Source organism: Perca flavescens, chromosome 21 (genome assembly GCF_004354835.1).
Source record: "Perca flavescens isolate YP-PL-M2 chromosome 21, PFLA_1.0, whole genome shotgun sequence".
Lineage (NCBI taxonomy): Eukaryota > Metazoa > Chordata > Actinopteri > Perciformes > Percidae > Perca > Perca flavescens.
The window spans coordinates 9,421,304-9,438,731 of record NC_041351.1 but is presented as its reverse complement, the minus strand read 5'-3'; the positions used below and the strand labels follow the sequence as shown (position 1 = coordinate 9,438,731).

At 37.5% G+C, this 17,428-nt stretch overlaps 1 protein-coding gene across 1 annotated transcript; it reads left to right on the top strand.

The window, feature by feature from the left end:
* Positions 1 to 4,199: 4,199 nt before the first annotated feature.
* On the top strand, positions 4,200 to 16,027 carry LOC114548559 (alpha-N-acetylgalactosaminide alpha-2,6-sialyltransferase 1-like). The gene is made up of 8 exons (XM_028568543.1): positions 4,200 to 4,328; positions 4,576 to 4,738; positions 4,979 to 5,138; positions 13,795 to 13,936; positions 14,030 to 14,133; positions 14,637 to 14,720; positions 14,844 to 14,943; positions 15,807 to 16,027. The coding sequence occupies exons 1-8, from the start codon at positions 4,200 to 4,202 to the stop codon at positions 16,014 to 16,016; spliced, it is 1,092 nt and encodes a 363-aa protein (XP_028424344.1). The 3' UTR covers positions 16,017 to 16,027.
* Positions 16,028 to 17,428: the final 1,401 nt, after the last annotated feature.

The following is a 17,428-nucleotide window of genomic DNA, read 5'->3' as shown; positions in this document are numbered from 1 at the left end:
TCTGTTCAAGTTTACAGAGTTTGCATTTCCTTTGTTCTAATCACGTCTGGCCTTGCAGGGAGTGATTCCCCAAAAGAAGAAATAATAATTACCTTTCCTGTGGGGACAATGAGTCTTCTTCATATGCTAAATGTCAGACATGACCTGATTAATTCTTTAGAAGCTAGGTTATGGGTGAGGCAGTCAAATGCTGATTAGTGTAGTTACTTGATTAAATTTAGCTGCAGGCCCCATTAAACATTGTTTTCCAAACATAGCCTGGCTTTAACTTTTTTAAACCTAACACTCTGCTGTCTGCTTATCAACTCCTTGAACGGATTAGCCTATAGTATATTTTACCACGGCGTATTTTAGAAAGGCCATGGAAAGAAAACGTGTAGATTATCAAAAAAGACAGCTAGCGTAGCTAACTTTAGCACGCTAGCGAGCTATCCTTTTCCCAGAATCGTGTCCGATCGCAGACAAAATGGCAAAATCAAATGCCATCCAACAGCACATTATACAATATAAACAAAGACACATTTTGTTGCCGGGGCCCTTTATGAAATGAGCAGTGTGAAAGTTACGACATCATGTTATGATTGAGTGTAGCTAGCTAACTAGCGTGTTAGCTAACTAGTTGAAATAATTACACTTAATGATTGAAACACCACAGTGGGTGCTGTGTATTGGTCAAATGTGCCAAAGACTTGCAATTTGTATATACATACAGTACATATGTATATATATATATATATATATATATATATATATATATATATATATATATATATATATATATATATATATATATATATATATATATATATACTGTATATATATATATATATATATATATATATATATATATATATATATATATATATATAGATAGATAGATAGATAGATAGATAGATAGATATAGATATAGATATAGATATATAGATATAGTATTTTGAGAGGTGATCTAAACATTTCATGTGACAGAAAACTATGAATGGAACACAGACATGTATAAAGTACTAGAGACCCAGACTTGAGTAAAAGTACAAGTGGTCTATCAAAAAAGTGACTTAAGTAGAAGTTGAAGTGCTCTTTAAGCACCACACTTAAGTGGAAGTACTAAAGTATTCAACATTTTTTGTACTTAAGTATTGCAAGTAGTTTGTGTACTACTCAAGTACTGAAAGTAAAAGTACAAGTATTGTGTTATGTTATTATTAAAGAAAGCAGTCAAAAGTTTGAATATTATATTGTTTATATGATATCAATTTTTTTTGTATAGTTCTTTAAAAATAAAAAGGAAACTTGTTTTGAGGGGAATAAAGTTACTCTGGGCTGAGTTTTCCTAGTAACCTTACCAAAAAGGCTCAGGATGCTGCAAATGTTAATAAGAAAATGGCTGTCGTATTTAAGACAAAAAATAATAATTTATTGAACTAATCAAATTTGAACATATGTGTCAGTGGCTTGTTGATCTTTACATTGTTAGTTAATTTCAAATCCCGGCTTGGGACACATTCATACGGTTTGAGAAAGTACTTATTGGACTTTATCTTATCATTGCACTTACAATAACGAGCGTAGCTTTCCTCAGTTTAGGACATCCTGTACGTCTCATCTCCGTTTTTTTCTGCATCCACCGTGTGTGTTTGTGTGTGTGCGCGTGTCAATTACTGGGGAACTGAGCAGCAGCCCCGCCCTCTGCAGAGAGCCGACCGGATTGAAATAGTGATGTAATTACTAGGTAATGTATGCTGATGGAATGCTACTGGAAGGGGATGGCTTGTTAGCCTCAGAATCTCCCCATATAGTATAATAGCCAAGAGGTACACTTTCTGGATGCTCGCTTACCCCCTTGGACGTTTGGGGAGGTGTCTGAGGGAGAAATGGAGGAGCAGCTCAGACTCTACTCCATCTGAGACGCCTCTTCCTTTTTTTTTTTTTAGGATGATCCCTTTAAAGGCGCTCCTTTAACCTGTGAATGCTAAAGGACTACTCCAGTACACCAAATATTTCAATGCATTTGTTCACAGTATTTGACTCAAGCTGTGCAGTCCACTCAACAACCACTCTCATTTGTTTTTCATATGATGTACTTTGTTTTATTATGTTGTTATATTGCTGTACCATCCACCTGTCAGTCACATGAAGAATAAACCAAAACAGCATTTTATAGCTACCCATAAGTAAATAAAAGGGATAAAGGACTTTTGTTTTCTTTTGTTTAATGTCATAATCAAATGAAAAAATATTCATTCATTTCTTACATTACTTTTTTAAATTCACTATTGTAAGTAAACTGTAACAGGTACAAATCCTGTAAAGTTGTAAAGGTGTTTTTGCACAAGTGTGTAAGTGTGTGTGTGTGTGTGTGTGTGTGTGGGTGTGTCTCTGATGCCTATTGGTAAACTCTGCTATAACCCTGTCAGGTAAAGTTTTCCTCCTGGGCTCAAAAAGCGAAAGCAAACACTCAGTATTACTCAGTATTAAATTGAGCAGCAAAGCCTCCTGTTCTCAATCTCAGGGATGGCAGTCCAAACCTCCAGCTGTTTTTCTTTGCTGCTTGGGATCTCAGTTTGCATTGTACTTTTTCTTTTATCATGGGGCCAATTATCAAGTAGCATCAGGTAAGTTGCATTTAGTAATAATAATAATATAATATTTCTTTTCATTAATACGTTTCTAATCCTGTTAAAGTGTCTTCAAAGAAATGTGTATCAGCACATTTCCTGGTATGGTTTTTCCATTTAAGTCATTTTAAAGGTCCAATATGTAATATTTATACTGTAATACATCAAAAAATGACACCAATGCCTCATCAGATATTAAGGAAACATGTTAAACTGAAATACTATCTTTTCTGACAACAATGCTAATTTCAGTATTTTTTCTTTTTGAAATTTACATTCCGTGACGGAATTTATGTTTATGTTTTGATCTGTGTGTTGTTATCAACGGCCCAGTTTGACAGGCAGGCCGGGTTGCCAGATATACCTGTAAAAACGTAAACCCAGCACGCTACAGCTGTAACGGTAGTACAGCCATGAAAGCAGCAAACAAACGTACAGGATCAACGGAGATAGATTCTACATGACATAAAAAAAAAGAAAACAGCATGTTTCTAACAATTGCGTGACCAGAGACGTAACAACCCCCTGGTAAATATTGGAGATGTGTTTGAAAGATGGAGACAGCTTAGAGCCCAAAAGGACGCAGAGTTGGCTTATTTTCTCCTGAACCGGTAAGCATTAGCTCCACGCTAATTTATCACAGCTACTAGGGATGGGCATTTTTTGTCATTTCAAAATTTGTGTACTCACATTGAATTATATAGCTAGAGTACCTGAGTTGGTTACTCGCAAAAACAATTAAGACATAGCCAGTAAAGTGATCCCGACTGGTCCTGGCTAACGCCGCCATGCTAACCCTGCTAACTGTTAACGTTACCGGGAGGACCAGGCAAGCAGCCCATGGCTGTTTACAGCGTGTAGCCTCTTCAGCGGCTCGAGCCGACAACGGTGAGTTATTTTAAGCCACGACAGGGGGGCTGTAAATCGGAAAGAGAGGACTGTGAGTTTGCAGTGTGTTTAGCGATTGTTGCCGTAATTCTAAGCCAATGAAGTGTGTTCCGTCGGCAAGGTAATGGTATTTTTAGCGTTTCATATTGTAATTCTAAGCCGAGGAAGTGTGCCTGACTGGCGTGTGGAGAGGACGGTGAGGTTGTTGTGTTTTTAGCGGTTCATACTGTAATTTTCAGTTGGTTACAGAGCTCCGCGTGAGCACGGGCTTTTATGACTGTCAATATAGCCAGCATCTAACGTTAGCTACTCCTCTGTGCTGTGGAGTAATTTCTGGCTATGTGAGACTAGCATCTACCGTTATCTACTCCGCTGTGCTGTGGAGTAATGTCTGGCTATGTGAGAAAAGCGTCTAGCAACGTTGTTGTGAATGCTGCGGTCTCAGGCTGGCAACCCCCGTGAACTTCGAGTCTGGGCAGGAGGGGGCGGGGGAAACGACTCTCCAGTATTTTGAATTGGTAGTGCAGTAACTATTTTAAGCGCTAGCTGCCAGTATTACACACAATATTACATATTGCACCTTTAAAGTGTATCCTGCTAATTCTTGTACGTTGCATCTATTGCTCTTTGTCAAATTTCCACATCAGCTGGATTACTTTCAAGACTCAGCCCACAAAAACAGAGCTAAAAACTGATCAGATGAGACGCTCTACACTTGGTCCTCTGGTTGAGACTCCCATGCCCGTCCTCTCCAAAACCTCCTTCACGAAGCTTCCTCAGTGGGATTTTGACGATGTTTATAACCAGGATGTTTCACCCAGGCAGACAGTAAGCATGCTATGACAAGATGGGACAGGAATATGATGAATGTTAACTTTGTGTGAGTGGATTATTTGCACAGCCACGTGTTTGGGTGTCTTTGGTGTGACCTCCATGGAAAAGTTGTTACTGCAGCAATTGCTTTTTACTTTGGCTTCTTGCCAATCTTATTGCCCGCTGTTTCTTCAGCTGTAAGAGAGCCCTTATTAAATCACTGGATAGTTTTTTTATTTTATAATTTATCCTACATCCTCAGACATGTGCCCAGTCATGGCGAAACTCTGAATTTGAGAGCTTTAAGAAGGATTTCCTCCCCAACATACATACGTTTCTGCACAAAGACAGTATCAACATGAGCGAGTGGAATCGGCTTTCACATTTTAACAATCCTTTTGGTTTTATGGAGTACAAGTATGATGGTAAGGGTTTCTCAAGTTTCAAATTATTCATTATCATGTGCACAATTACAAGAAAGTTGAAAATGGAAATCTTAAGTCTCAGCTTCCTCCCAACAATGCTCACTCTTGTAACACAATTACAACCACCTAGACATTAGCAATATGCTTGTGAGATTTGACTGCAGAAACTGTTTTGCATTTTAAAACACATTATGTATTTGATATGTTTTTTGTTGTTGTTTTTTGTACTTGTTTTTGCAGAAGTGATGGCTTCAGTAAAGTTGATCCCAAAGCCAAAAGAGCCACTGCTCCTTCCAAAACCAGGTGGTGACGGGTGTGTGCGCTGTGCTGTGGTGGGCAATGCGGGGATCCTCAATGGCTCTAAAATGGGGAAAGAGATTGATGCTCATGATTACGTTTTTGGTAAGAGAAACATTCATTTAGTTTGTATCCAAATGGTGGGCAACAGGGTTTAAAGGCAATTTGATGGAAGATCATACATCCCTGTGTCAGTTTTGTCTCTTCTTTACATCTGTAAGCAGCACTAAATCATTACCTATATTTGCCAAGGCAATATTAAATTCTGGTAGGGATCCCGTAATTTGTGCATGGTGAGATGCCAATAAAAACCATCATGGCGATTTACAACAGTCTGTCACAAAGCCTCACATCTTTTACTGTTAACTCAAATATTTACCAGTTATTTAAAACACTGGTGAGCAAATATTATATATATATATATATATATATATATATATATATATATATATATATATATATATATATATATATATATATATATATATTGTCAGTGTACTTATTATGGGAGTGCGCTGAGCCACGATACTGAGCAGTAGTTTGTTTACATACTTCGGCTGACTAAAACGAACGAACGAGTATCAGGGATGTCAAATGTGGATTTCAAGATAATGGTTATCAGCTTTGAGCTTGCTTAGCAACAAGGAACCAGGATGTTGCTTTCCTTCACTGCTGTTCTAAAGAGCTGATAACATCAAGTGAACAAAGACATATTTAATGAAAGCCAGTTCTACCCACCCAGATGCTTTCTACACACGTCATAATACAAAGTACATACAGTCCCCTCCAAAAGTATTGGAACGGCAAGGCAAATTCCTTTGTTTTTGTTGTTCACTGAAGACATTTGGGTTTAAGATCAAAAGATGAGTATGAGACAAGAATTTTAGAGACATCAGAATTTTAGTTTTTATTTCCTGGTATTTACATCTAGATGTGTTAAACAACTCAGGACATATCTCCGTTTGTATTAGACCACTGCATTTTTATGTGAGCAAAAGTATTGGAACAAATAATCTTAAAGTAAATAACATTTAATATTTGGTGGCATAACCCTTGCTTGCAATAACTGCCTCAAGCCTGCAACCCATCGACATCACCAAACTGTTGCATTCTTTATTTGTGATGCAATTCCAGGCTTTTACCGCAGCTTCTTTCAGTTCTTGTTTGTTTCATGGGGTTTTCTCCCTTCAGTCTCCTCTTCAGGAGGTGAAATGCATGCTCTATTGGGTTAAGGTCAGGTGATTGACTTGGCCAGTCTAAAACCTTCCACTTTTTTCCCCTGATGAAATCCTTTGTTTTGTTGGCAGTGTGCTGTTGTCCTGCTGCATGATAAACTTCCTCCCGATTAGTTTGAAAGCATTTCTCCGTAAATTGGCAGACAAAATGTTTCTGTACACTTTTGAATTCATTCTGCTGCTACCATCATCAGTTACATCATCAATAAATATGAATGAGCCTGTTCCAGAAGCAGCCATGCACGCTTAAGCCATGACATTACGCCCAAGCCATGACATTACATTACCATGCTTCACAGATGAACTTGTATGCTTCGGATCATAAGCAGTTCCTTTCTTTCTCCATACTTTGGCCTTTCCATCACTTTGCTAGAGATGAATCTTGGTCTCATCAGTCCATAAGATTGTGTTCCAGAACTATTGCAGCTCATCTCTGTACTTCTTTGCAAATTCCAATCTTGCCTTCCGATTCTTACTGCTGATGAGTGGTTTGCATATTGTAGTATGACCTCTATATTTCTCATCTCGGAGTCTTCTTCGAACAGTGGATTGTGATACCTTCACCCCTGCACTCTGGAGGTCGTTGGTAATGTCACTTAATGATGTTTTGGGGGTTTTCTTCACAGCTCTCACAATATTTCTGTCATCAACTACTGTTGTTTTCCTTGGCCGACCTGTTCGACGTCTATTGCTCTGTACACCAGTAGTTTCTTTTTCAGGACATTGCCCAATGTTTCTCCAATGGCTCTAGTCGATTTTCCTTCTTTTCTCAGCTTGAAAATGGCTTTCTTTTCTCCCATAGATAGCTCTCTGGTCTTCATGTTGGTTTATTTTCTTCAACAAGAAATGCAGTCTTTATAGCTTTAAACCAAGGATAAAAACTTAGACTAGTCATGCAGAGCTATTTAATGTTTGAACAATCAACCTAAAAAGCAACACCTGGGCAACAAGAAACATGTTCCAATACTTTTGCTCACTTGAAAAATGGGTGGGTTCAAACAAATGGTGATATGTAATGAGTTGTTTAACACATCTAGATGTAAATACCAAGAAATAAAAGCTGACATTCTAAACTATTGTCTCATAGTCATCTTTTGATCTTAAACCCAAATGTCTTCAGTGAACAACAAAAACAAAGGAATTTGCCTTGCCGTTCCAATACTTTTGGAGGAGACTGTAGCTCCCACTACTATGGTTTTACTTATTTTAATCAAACTGCTCAACTAATCACCAGAGCAAGACTTTAACCGCAAGCTTAAATTGATAAAGATTATAACAGTTTAATGTCAATATAAAAAATTATTTACCTACAAGCCAATACTGTACTATTATTTGGCAACATTTACAACCTTGAGTCTAGATATAGATCCTTCTGAAGCTTCTTTCAAGCTCTGGTAATGTGAGTAAAAGCTACTCTAGGATATTGTTTGAAATAATTTCTGTATTTGCTTTATGTTAGTGGCTGAAAACATCCTACCAGTCTGCACTAGAATTTTCCCATATTATGTTTTATTTATTTTATTCTCTACATTTAAAAGTCCTGCAGACTTTATTATCAAACTTATAAAAACAATTAGGAAATTGGATATTATTTGTAGCCACATTGCCCAGTTCTATAGTTTGACATTTTGAGGATTATGCTTTTTCAATTTTTTGCAGGGAGATGGGGTAATTACAGTTTTTCTTGATTGCTTTGACCTGCTTAAAGAAACTGGGATCCACTCGGTTTTCATCATCACTGTCTCAGCAGAGCAGAAGACACTTCTTGCAAATGTGTTAACTCTTTCTCATTGGATTGACACATTTTCCCCACCCTTTTGCAGAACAGTTAACACGGATTTCATTCAAGCAGTCCAAACTCCATTGTTTTAGCTATGGTAACCAAACAAATACCATCTGTTCCTAACTATTAGAAACTACCTACATCAGTATGAAATCACAGAAGCACCTGTCTGACACTCCTTCACAAAAATCTTCAATTAGCAATCAGTCAGCAGGGTTAGTCCATGTGGCCCCATCGTCAAGACAGAAGAGACTAAGTATCAATAGTGGCTATTTCTTATACTCTACAGTAATAGATGTTTATACTTTGCTGTAATATATTTTATTTTTATTTTCTTAATTTCTTATACTCTTATAGATTTCATTTTATGTATTTTGTGTAATATTTACAGTATTTCAGTTTTCAGCCACAGTTTGAAAATAAGAATCAATGGAATCAATAAAATTTGCATCAAAGCATTTCTGATTCAGGATCCAATCCTTTGTAAGAAGGCAAATTTGACAACAAATGGCACTGACATGAAAGCTATGTACAGTAATAGGCTACAATAGATAGATAGATAGAGATACTTTATTTATCCCAAAGGAAATTAAGGTGTCCAATAGCTTATACACAACATACATCCACATAGGCACACAGTGTGATGTCATGAGAGGTTTTTCTTTGTAGCAGGTGGGGTGTAGGGCAGAGAAGAGCCAAAAAGTGGTTGCAGGCAAACAGAGGTTTTATTTTAAGCAGTCTTTTCCAAAAATAGTCCAACAAAAAACAGTAACTCAAACTCAAAAATGTACTGGGAGTATAACTACTAGGTTTAGCAAAGTCCTGGTAGCTTAGGTTCTTTCCCCATGACTTCTGCTTTTCTTCTCTCTGCCTCTGCTCTCTTTAGTCTTCTTCCAGTGCATGAGCACCTGCAGTAATCAACAGGCTGAGGCATTTGCACCTCCATGTGCAGTGCATTCTGGGACTTGTAGTGTGGGTGGTGGCCATTTTGTCACTGGGTAGCCACTCCTGTAATATAGCGTCCCTCTACCACACGTCCCCTTGTGATGCCACAACAGACATATGACATATGACATCCAAGCACACATACTACATAAATACAAAGAAAGATATCAATAGTGTGCCCTTACAGTAAAGTTTGGTTGTAGTATGTTTAAAGGAGTGGTGTGGAAAAAATGCAGAAAGGTGCAATGGCATCATAGTGCAAGATAGCGTCAGTGCAAATTCTATATCTATTCAAGTACAACAGGCAACACAATATATCAAAAATAGAATAATCATTACTTAACTATACGTAGACACTAGTAAAAGTTTAAGTTACGTAAAGTTGAAAATTGTCCATACAGACAAAAGGAAAACATGGTGTATTGACCATACATGCAAGCTAGAAAAACATGACAAGCAATGGTGCACTGATTGGCACTGAGTGCTGTATTTTGTATTATGCTGTCCACTGTGTAATGGTTGATTGGAAGAGCTCAAACACTTGTTTGCAAGTTGTGTTGTTTGATGGCAAAATTTGCTTTTGTTGCATATTTTAAATGTTTTGGCATGGTTAGAGCCTTTTGCAAACAAAATATGTCATTTTGACCATGAGTGCCACTGTTTCGGCCTGTGTGTTAACTGTTTTGAAAAATGCTGAGTTTGAGTTGACTGCTGCATCAAAGCAATCAAGAAAAACTGTAATGTCACTCTTCTGTTTGTACGCTAAGAATTAAGCTACCGCCAGCAGCTGCTTACCTTAGCTTAGCATAAAGACTGGAAACAGGGTCCAAAGTTGACAAAATACAAACATCTCTAAAGCTAACTAAGTAAAATTGTATCTTGTTTGTTTAATCTGTACAGAAACTCTTTATGAGAAAAAAAGTGTAAAATACGTTAACTCTCTGTCAATGTGAGGTTCAACAAGAAAGTTAAAACCATGTGTACAGGTTTTGCTCTGAATGGAGAAAATGCAGTGAATTGCCCTTTTGTCAGTAAAAATGTAAAAAATAAAGGTTTCACACATTTTAGAGCGGTTTTAAGCAGCATTAAGGCATTGACTACAATGTCTAACACCTTTTTACCACTATAGGTGTTGCAAAAACTGAGAATTGGTCGCTTAAATTGTTATTTAAGTTTCCCTTAAGTTTCCCTTTAACCTTGGCAGAAGATATGAATAATAACTTCAGCGTCATAAACATTTGAGTAGGACTATTTCTTTGTACTTGTTTGTGCAACAAAGTCAATTCAACCTGCAAAACACATGGCCGGGAAAGAAAGATAAATTCCAGTTAAAAAAAGACATCATCGGCCCTTTGAAGGTATTAAAATGTTTTTGTATATGATTGCAGCAAGCTATACGGACACGTAATACACCTATAATCAAACATGTATTGTTGTATTGTATTAATGAATCCTTTTAGTGGAGTCAGCACCGTCAGACCTACAAAAATCACTGTCACCACTGCTCGCAACAGTAGCAGGAATCTCATCAGAACATAATGGCAGATGTTTAGCCAATGAACTTAAAATAACAAATCATTTATTTATTTATTTTAGATTTTTGTGTGGAATTTTAGGCCTTAAGTTTTGTCAGGACAGCTTAGACATGAAAGGGAAGAGAGAGGGGGAATGACATGGAGCCCAGTATGACCTACTCAATAGCACTTTTGCTGCTTGACAGAGCAAGATCCATGAAACAAACTGAGCCGTATTTTTTGTTAACGTTAGCTACCTGATTGAGTCTCCAGATAAGAGACAGCTAACGTTAACTGTTAGCTAATCTTAAATCAATCAATCAATCAAAACTTTTATTACAGACTCAAGGTCCAAATCACCCACAACAATACATAAATACATATCAATAAACGCACATGCATACACACCTACCTACACATTTAATAAATATAAAAACAAACAAATTTAAAAAAAAAAATTATTGTTCTACCAGGAGACAATTATACCAATGTTTCCACATACGGGATTGGTAGCGTGTAGTGCTTAGACGTATGTCAGTTAAGCCCATTATTATTTCATTTTGTGACCCATCAAGCCGACACATGAATTTAAACATTAGGTTTCTTAAAACAGCATGAAAGGTATTCACTCTTGCGACCACAAACATCTCACTTGCACTACACCATCTTGGTTTTGTGAGTAATATTCTCATTGCGTCATTATATGCTACTTTCAATTTTAAAAGACTTGCCTTTTTATAGTTTGACCACAAGTGCGCAGTATACAACGGTGTGCAATATGCTTTGAACAGAGATATCTTTACACCAGCCGTACATGCCCTAAATTTACGTAAGAGACTATTGGCTTGTGCATACATCATGCGACATTGCCTGTAAATATCTTCATCATCTGTCATTTTATCCGTGATAAAATGACCAAGGTATTTCACCCTTTCACAGACACTAAGCGTATTATTAGCCAATTTAAAATCAGGGAAATTCAAACCTTTATCATCTTTAGTTCTACTGATCATGACAACACTCTTTTTGGCGTTATATTTAATATCATGTTCCACACCATATACCGAACAGATTGTAAGAAGCTGATGTAATCAGGCACTACTTGGGCTAAAAATCACAAGGTCGTCAGCATACATAATATGGTTCACTACTAAATTACCAATCATGCACCCAGTATTACAGGCTCTCAACTGCCTGGACAGATCATCCATATAAAGATTAAAAAGAGCCGGTGACAAAATACCCCCTTGTCTGACTCCATTACCAACCCCAAAAAAAGCTGACACACTATTGCCCCACTTCACTTGCATAGTCTGGTGAGCATACCAGTAAGCTAAAATTCTCACAATATACTTGGGCACCCCTCTTTGCCTTAATTTGTTAAATAATTTGTCATGATTTATGCGGTCAAATGCTTTAGAAGCATCAATAAAACACATAAGAACTGATGAGTTTTTATCTCTATATTTGTTCACAATTTCCTTTAGGGCATATATACACAAGTCAGTGCCATGTTTAGCTTTAAACCCAAACTGGTTGTCGGTGGTGTTAATAAATTCATTTAATCTGTCCAACAGAATTTTTTCTAGTACCTTTGATAATATGCTCGCTAAAGCTATAGGCCTATAGTTATCTAAACTGCCGATCTTCCCAGCTTTGTCCTTAATAACTGGAACTAAAAGAACAGCCAACATTAAGTCTGGCAATACACCATGTATCATAAAAACAGTAAAGTAAATGGCGAGCAAGGGAGCTATTCTTATACTGGCATTTTTAAGATGCTCAGCAGAAATACCATCCAATCCACTAGCTTTGTTATTAGAAAGCTTATGTATGGCTTGGTGTACCTCATGTGACATAATCACCACTGATTCCAGCGAAGTATTGCTCTCAATGTGTTCTACTTTATACAAATCAGTATGAATACAGTTGAATAAGGTACTATAGTGATGAAATGAAATGATTCAATATTATCAGTAACGTTATCCCAGGGTCATCATCTATTGTTGGCGCACGTTGATTAAAGCTATGATATTAAAGATTATGTCTTAGCATTTTAAATGAATAAATTCCATGTAACTGTTACAGTTTCGACTGTAGCAGCGATGTTAGTAGCATTTAAACCAGCTCCGTCTGTTTATTCGGCAGTATATAAAACCTAAGATCGGAATTATTTTATTAGACGCGCAGAATGCCACACAGCCACTTTTCTGCATTGTACCAAGCAAAAAAAACAATTGTAAATATGACAGAGTAAAGATTAACCGCTAACAAGGTCTACACAATTGTATATTGTTTTTATTGGGCATTCCCAGTACTGGGAACTTAAGTGGAACTTAAGTGTTTACCCAGCTAGAATATTTTTGTTCCAAGAACGTTCTGAAAATGTAATCATGCACTGTTCTTGTAATGTTCAGTTCAGTAGTACTGATGGTCAAGGTTTCAGACAGGGTCCTGTTGACCCTGACCTGCTGGGTACAGTTGGGGAGGACGAGTGATATGATGCAGTGATTAAGGCGTATTGAGGAGAACATGAGGCTGTAGGGTGTTAAAGGCTAAACGGAAATCTACAAACAACCAGTGTTGTAATCAACACCTAAACTGAGTCATCACCAAGACCAGAGTGTATCGAGACCGAGACAAGACCAAGACCAGATTTAGGACAGCTAGAGCTTCTTCTCCTGTCTCACGCATTCACTTTCTGTCTGTAAAGGGGAGAGGGGGGTTTACGGTAACATAATTCAAATTAGATATGAGTCAAGTTATTGCTTGCATTTGCAAGTTTTAACACATAGGGCTAAATCAGACAATGCAGGTAATTTAGCGAAATCCCTACAGTTGTGGTCTTGGCTGGTTTTAAAATAAAATGGTTTTAAAATAAAATCCTGAGTCCTCTTCATCCGAGACCGAGACAAGACAGAGTAAAAATGTAGTTGATTCCGAGACGAGACCTTTAAAGTGACCATATTATGCTCATTTTCAGGTTCATAATTGTAATTTGAGATTGTATCAGAATAGGTTTACATGGTTTAATATTTTTGATGTACTGCCTATTGTTGCAGATCCTCTTTTCACCCTAGCACCCTAGCTAGGTAAGGCTCACAATTGCCAGCTAGCTGTTTCTCCAACTTTGGCCTGTACAAGACAGGATTAGCCGGGAGACTTCTTCTAAACGAGGGCGCACTTCCAACAGGTGGAATACCTGCAGAACAGGGACATGCAAGTAGTTCTATACAATTTAATTTACAAAGGCCACTCTCACATTTGGATCTGTATGTGTGGCAGGATGAATGGTGCAATCACCAAAGGTTATGAGGAAGACGTCGGAAACAGAACATCGGTGTACATTCACACGGCCCACTCCATCACATCTGCGCTGTATTTCTTCAAGACGTTTGGATATACTACTGTCCCTCATGATGAGGTACTCAAACTTGTATGTTATGTGTAATATCATATCATAATGGTTTATACCCCACACATACACACTTATCTGTCATCCTCTTCTTTTTGACAGGGTATAAAATACGTGATGGTTCCTGAGGGTATGAGGGATTTCAATTGGCTCGAGGGTCTTCTCAAAGGAGAAAAAATCGCTGCTGGCCCATATAAAAACATAAGGTGAATATCAACTCTTATCACGACAACTTAGACGAGGGTAACATTCACACACAAACACAAAAACACAGTATATCCAGTGCTGGAACATATGGGACTGGGCTTGAAGATGTGTCGCCAGGTCACCATGTTGATGGAAAGAGTCTCATATCTGAGGCAGGTAAACATTTATAACATTTAAAGTAATTTTACTCACAAGTTCCTAAATTAGTGAAAAAAGGCAATCAGTTAGTACATTTTATGGAGGTAACAAGTCATGTTAAACACTCACAATATACACTATACGCTCCATTGTGGCTCAGGCAGAAAGTCACCAAACTCCCTTTCAAAAATAGGGCAATTTAATCTGCCAATCTAGAAGCAAAACTCATTACCAAGAGCAAAATGTAACTTGAGGTGCCTTCCTGCTCCAATTTTGCCTCAGTTTCCAGCAGAGAGAATTAACTGCATTGTAGAGACAAGAACGCTAGCTTTGCATCATTCCGTCATGTGTTTTAACCCTGTAGGCCATGGACGTACTATGCTGGGCAGTACAATGACACCCGCTTCTATGTTCTGCACCAGGACTTCCTCAGATACATTCGAAACAGGTCAGCCTCTGCTCACAATCATACCAAAATATTTTACTTTTAATGGTTTATAATTACAATGATAACTTTATTTGTAATATGATTTTTAATGTATGTTCACTTGACACTGTTCATTGCCCACAGGTTCTTAATGTCTCCTAATCTAAATGCTTCATACTGGGCATTAGTCAGACCAAGCAATGGGGCATTCACTCTCTTCCTGGCTCTGCATACCTGCGACACTGTAAGTTATTAAACATGTCCACATCTATAGCTACTGTTAGTGAGTTCTATCTGCTGATTGGCAGATTACATTTGGACAGAGCCAAACAAGTATTTTCCCTTGTTTCCAATATTTATGCTAAGCTAAGCTAACCATATGCTGGCTGTAGCTTCCAATTTACCAGACAGACATGAGAGCAGGGCTTAATTTGAACCTGAACACGCCGTTCCGGCACCTCCGACGTTGGATCCGGAACCTTTTTTATTGGATCCGACACCTCCTGTGTCACTATGAAAAATGAATTGCCTAAATAAAAAATAAAAAATTACTTTATTCTTTATTCCCCATTGAAGTTCCACAAAAAGCTTGTGTTTGCATTTTCGATGCGTTTTGAGTTTTGGGTTTTGAGCACTTCAACTGACACATGCGCTTGTGCTGGTTGAGATTGCTGTTAGCCTCGTTTCACTCAGGGGAAAAATGTCAAAAAGACAACAAAGTTTGCTTAACTTGTTCAAATACGCTGGCCAGTCGGCTCCCAAACAAGCAAAAATCATTTCAGCCGATCAAGAATGTGGATTCATTACATTTCGTACCCATGCTGTGCATGTTCTGAAATTAAAATAAACATTGCCCTGATGTACACACAGCATTGTTAGGTTTTTTTAGTCAGAGAAGCTAAGTAGGCTGTGTAATTTTTTTTGTTCCATTACCCCCCCCTCTGCGCTCCGGGACCTCCCACTTTACAAATTAAGCACTACATGAGAGTAGTATCGATCTTCTCATTTAAGTCTTGGCAAGAATATGAATGAGCTTATTTCTAAAAATGTCAAATTGTTCTTTTAACAAATAATTTAGTCCCTGTTCTCTGTTTTTGTTGTTCTCAGGTGAATGCATATGGATTCATGACTGAGGACTACAAGAAATACTCAACTTACTACTTTGAGAAAAATATTAAAACCCCTGTCATTCTCTACGCCAACCATGACTATATCCTGGAGAAAAACATGTGGAAAAAACTGCATGACAGCAAAATAATTAAGCTTTATCAAAGAACAGAGTTAGAAACAGGGACGAAAAAGCCAAAACAACACTGATACACTGAGAATGGAAGGAATGGCATCAAGAATGTAGTGATTTTGTTTTAAATTTGAATTATTTACCCAAACCCTGCAAGACATATGAGTGGCAGTTTTGTCTTTCTAAGGTGTTTCTCCATCTTAGTAGATATTTCAATATTTATTCGACCCTCATTGATATGGGGTTACCGGGAATACAACATCATCACGAGGTGAGGTTTAACAGCACCACAAACTACTTCCCCCAATGTGAACAGAAGGTTAAATCGACACATCTGGTATAACAGTTTTAGAAAACAGTGGACATTATAACCTATATGAAGGTATAAAGGGGCTTTGGTATTGGACGGTATTAGTTAGTTTTAGCTATTTTTTTCTCAGAGATGTCAAAATAACTATAAAAGTACCAAATATACACCGAATTTAGGTAACAAATTGCAAGAACGCCAAATAATAGATGGTTTCGTGTTTACAAATAATCAATGATGCGCGCATCAGTGGGATATAAAACTCACTGCCACAATGTCATGATAAATTATAGACCTTTGCAGTACTTTGGAAAAAAATCTACTTACCCAAAACCACTAACCTTTTAGAGATAAACTCAAATTTGTTGGCTCCAGATATAGCTAACATGAATTCTGGCTAATATGCTAACCCAGACTACACAAAATTAGCTCTTACAGTTAGTGAGAAATGATCTGTTTATTTTACAGATTAAGAGCACTGAAATGCCCTCACGCAAGTTACGTTAGCATATATGAAATTCCCGCTGTGGACAAGTTAAGAACGCAAAGCCCTTTCTTTCTTTGTATTGTCAATGTTAGCATGTAAGCTAACTGTGTTCTGTTGTAGTGATTACCATCAAGATATACCATAAAACAGAATATATATTTAAATGTTTTATGATAGCTGTCTGCTATCTAAAAATTTTTTTTAAAAGCAACATTAACATAATTAAAAAATCAGCCTATTATCAGCTTAAAAATATATCAAGGGTTAAAGGACTTATGTCTCAGCAGGATCTGGAAAAACTTGTCCATGCTTTTATCTTCAGTAGACTTGACTACTGTAACGGTGTCTTTACAGGTCTCCCTAAAAAATCAATCAGACAGCTGCAGCTGATTCAGAACGCTGCTGCTCGAGTCCTCACTAAAACCAAGAAAGTGGATCACATCACTCCAGTACTGAAGTCTCTACACTGGCTTCCAGTGCCTCAAAGAATTGATTTCAAAATACTTTTACTGGTTTATAAATCACTAAACGGTTTAGGGCCAAAATACATTTCTGATCTGCTACTACATTATGATCCACCTAGACCTCTCAGGTCGTCTGGGACAGGTCTACTTGTTGTCCCCAGAGTCAGAACTAAACAGGGGGAAGCAGCGTTCAGTTTTTATGCTCCACATATTTGGAACAAACTCCCAGAA

Excerpts from the sequence above, each read along its gene's own strand:
- LOC114548559 (XM_028568543.1), top strand. The coding sequence starts at position 4,200 with ATGAGACGCTCTACACTTGGTCCTCTGGTTGAGACTCCCATGCCCGTC. Across the intron at positions 4,739-4,978 it reads TATGGAGTACAAGTATGATG|AAGTGATGGCTTCAGTAAAG; the intron begins GTAAGGGTTTCT and ends TTGTTTTTGCAG. Across the intron at positions 14,944-15,806 it reads CTCTGCATACCTGCGACACT|GTGAATGCATATGGATTCAT; the intron begins GTAAGTTATTAA and ends TGTTGTTCTCAG.